The sequence below is a fragment of the Plasmodium reichenowi genome, chromosome 4, assembly GCF_001601855.1.
Source record: "Plasmodium reichenowi strain SY57 chromosome 4, whole genome shotgun sequence".
NCBI lineage: Eukaryota > Apicomplexa > Aconoidasida > Haemosporida > Plasmodiidae > Plasmodium > Plasmodium reichenowi.
The window spans coordinates 429,739-432,220 of record NC_033649.1 but is presented as its reverse complement, the minus strand read 5'-3'; the positions used below and the strand labels follow the sequence as shown (position 1 = coordinate 432,220).

Sequence of the window (2,482 nt, the reverse complement as noted above, 5' to 3'; positions counted from 1 at the left end):
TCGATTTTTCTTTCTTGTTCTTTTATTTTCCATATCTTTATACAAATATAAATTATTTAAAAAGGTATGAATAACATTCCCAGATTCCTTTTCTAAATATTTATGTACTTTTATAATATCATCATCATTTAATTTATCAACTACATTTTCTATATAAGTCCATAACCTTTTTTTTACAATTTCCTTTTTGACTAGAAAAAAGTTATAAACGAACTTTCTCTTTAACATACAAAACTTTGATAAAAATGTGGGGTTCTCCAACTTTTTTATGAATTCTTTTTTAATATCAATATCTAAGGTATTGTTTTCTAAAAAATAATTTTCTATACCTGAGCAAGTATGAACACCTGGCCCTCCTCTAAAAATATCTAAAAGAGTATCCACATCTTTAACGTTCATGCTTTCTTCTTTTTAAATAAGAAACAAATCATTGAGCTCGTTCGAGGTAAAATAATATAAAATAAATAAATAAATAAATATATATATATATATATATATATGTGGAATGTTTTATGATAAATAAATATTATATATTATATATATGATTTATTATAAATAAATGGTTCATATTAATAATATATATATATATATATATATTTACTTATTTATTTTATTATTTAAGATTACCCCCCTTTGTTTTCATAAAAATTTTTAAATTAACAATATAAAAAAAATCTACATAATTATATATATATATATAATATATATAATATATTTTCCTGTTATTTGTGGAAAAAAAATTATATAGAAAGAACAAATATTTTATTTCTTCACATGTATTATTTATTTATTAAATTAAAAAGAAGAAATATTTTTGCATATATTATATTATATATATATATATATATATATATATATATATATATTATATATTTATTTAATGAACAAATGTTTATACATATATGAAAAATTTATATATATATATAATATTTAAGGATGAACCCTTTGTACATAATATATTATATATATATATATTTATATATTCATGTTTATATTTATATTTAAAAAAAAAACATCAAAAGGTAATAAAGCCTAATAAATACAAATAAATAATATATATTATAATATATACATATCTCAATATATTTATATCCTGACAAAAAAAAAGTATAAAAATGAACTATTTTAAATGCTGCTATTATTTTATTATTTGAATAATATTTGTTATACGTTGTATAATTTTTTTTTTTTTTTTTTTATTAAAGACAAATTTGTTTACTAAACAAATATGTTTTATAAAAATGTATTTTATTTTTTCTTTTTTTTCTTATGAATGATTGATGATATATATATATATATATATATATATATATATATAAACATAATACCCGCATGTAAAGATAAAGATACTAAATTATTCATATTAATATAAACTTGTTATAATTTATTTTCTTAGCACATATATATAAAATCATGAGGGACAAAGAAAGAGAAAAAAAGAAAAAAAAAATACATTCTTTCTTTATATAAAAATGTAAGCAGGACATAGATGATGCATACATAATAAATATATATATATATATATATATATATAAAGAGTAATATAACATCATGGGACTTAAATATTCATGTAATTTTTTAATTATCTGGATTTTTAAAAAATTATATATATTTTTTATTTTAATTTTTCTTAATATATATATATATATATATATATTAATTTTTAAAAGTTCAAATTTTTGTGTTTATTTAAAATATAAAATTTCATATAATAAATAAGTCTCACAGAATAAATAAATTTAAAAAAGACCATTCGAGAATATATATATATATATATATAATTAATATATATTTATAATGTATGTATAAATATACTTATATATTATATATATTTATAATATATATATGTATTAAATTTTTTTCTTTTCTTTTTTTTTTTTTTTTTCTTTTTGTATTTTATTTTTGTGTCTTGATGTTTTATGGAATATTGTAAAAATATCCTGATAAGATGTAAAATTATACTCATAGAGTTTTTAAAAAAGAAAACAATAGGAAATGAGAGGAAAATAAATAATTCCCTTATATATTATATAATTAATGAATTTATCTCTTCTTTTTATTAGAATAAAAGAAAAATATAAATATATTATTAAAATAATAAAATATATTAAAAAAAAATAAATGTGTCCTCTTTTAATATAATAAATCTTTATGACCTCATAATTCGTTTTTCTCCTTTTTAAAAAAAAAAAAAAAAAGAAAAAAAAAAAAGGAAATTATAGGTGCATAGCATTAACCGATAATTTTTATTTTTTTATTATTTCAAATATATATATAATATATATATATTATTATTATTATTAAAAATTTAATTATTTAAATATTGATGTACTCTCCTTATTATAATAATATGCCTTTTATTTTATATTTTTTTTTATTATTTCCTTAGGAGCTTGTATTATTACTAGTATTATAGTTCATATGATTTAAAAATTTGTGTAATATACGAAAAATATAGCATAAAAAAAAATATATATATATA

At 15.1% G+C, this 2,482-nt stretch overlaps 1 protein-coding gene across 1 annotated transcript in view; it reads right to left on the bottom strand.

Annotated features, from left to right (window-relative positions):
• PRSY57_0412800 (cdc2-related protein kinase 3) overlaps positions 1-399 on the bottom strand; it is a gene marked incomplete at both ends in the record, with an annotated part of 4,162 nt that extends 3,763 nt beyond the window's left edge. Inside the window, one exon of the mRNA XM_012905984.2 lies at positions 1-399. This exon is cut by the window's left edge and continues 2,632 nt beyond it. Coding sequence (XP_012761438.2) covers positions 1-399 — 399 coding nt within the window.
• Between the last annotated feature and the right edge of the window lie 2,083 nt (positions 400-2,482).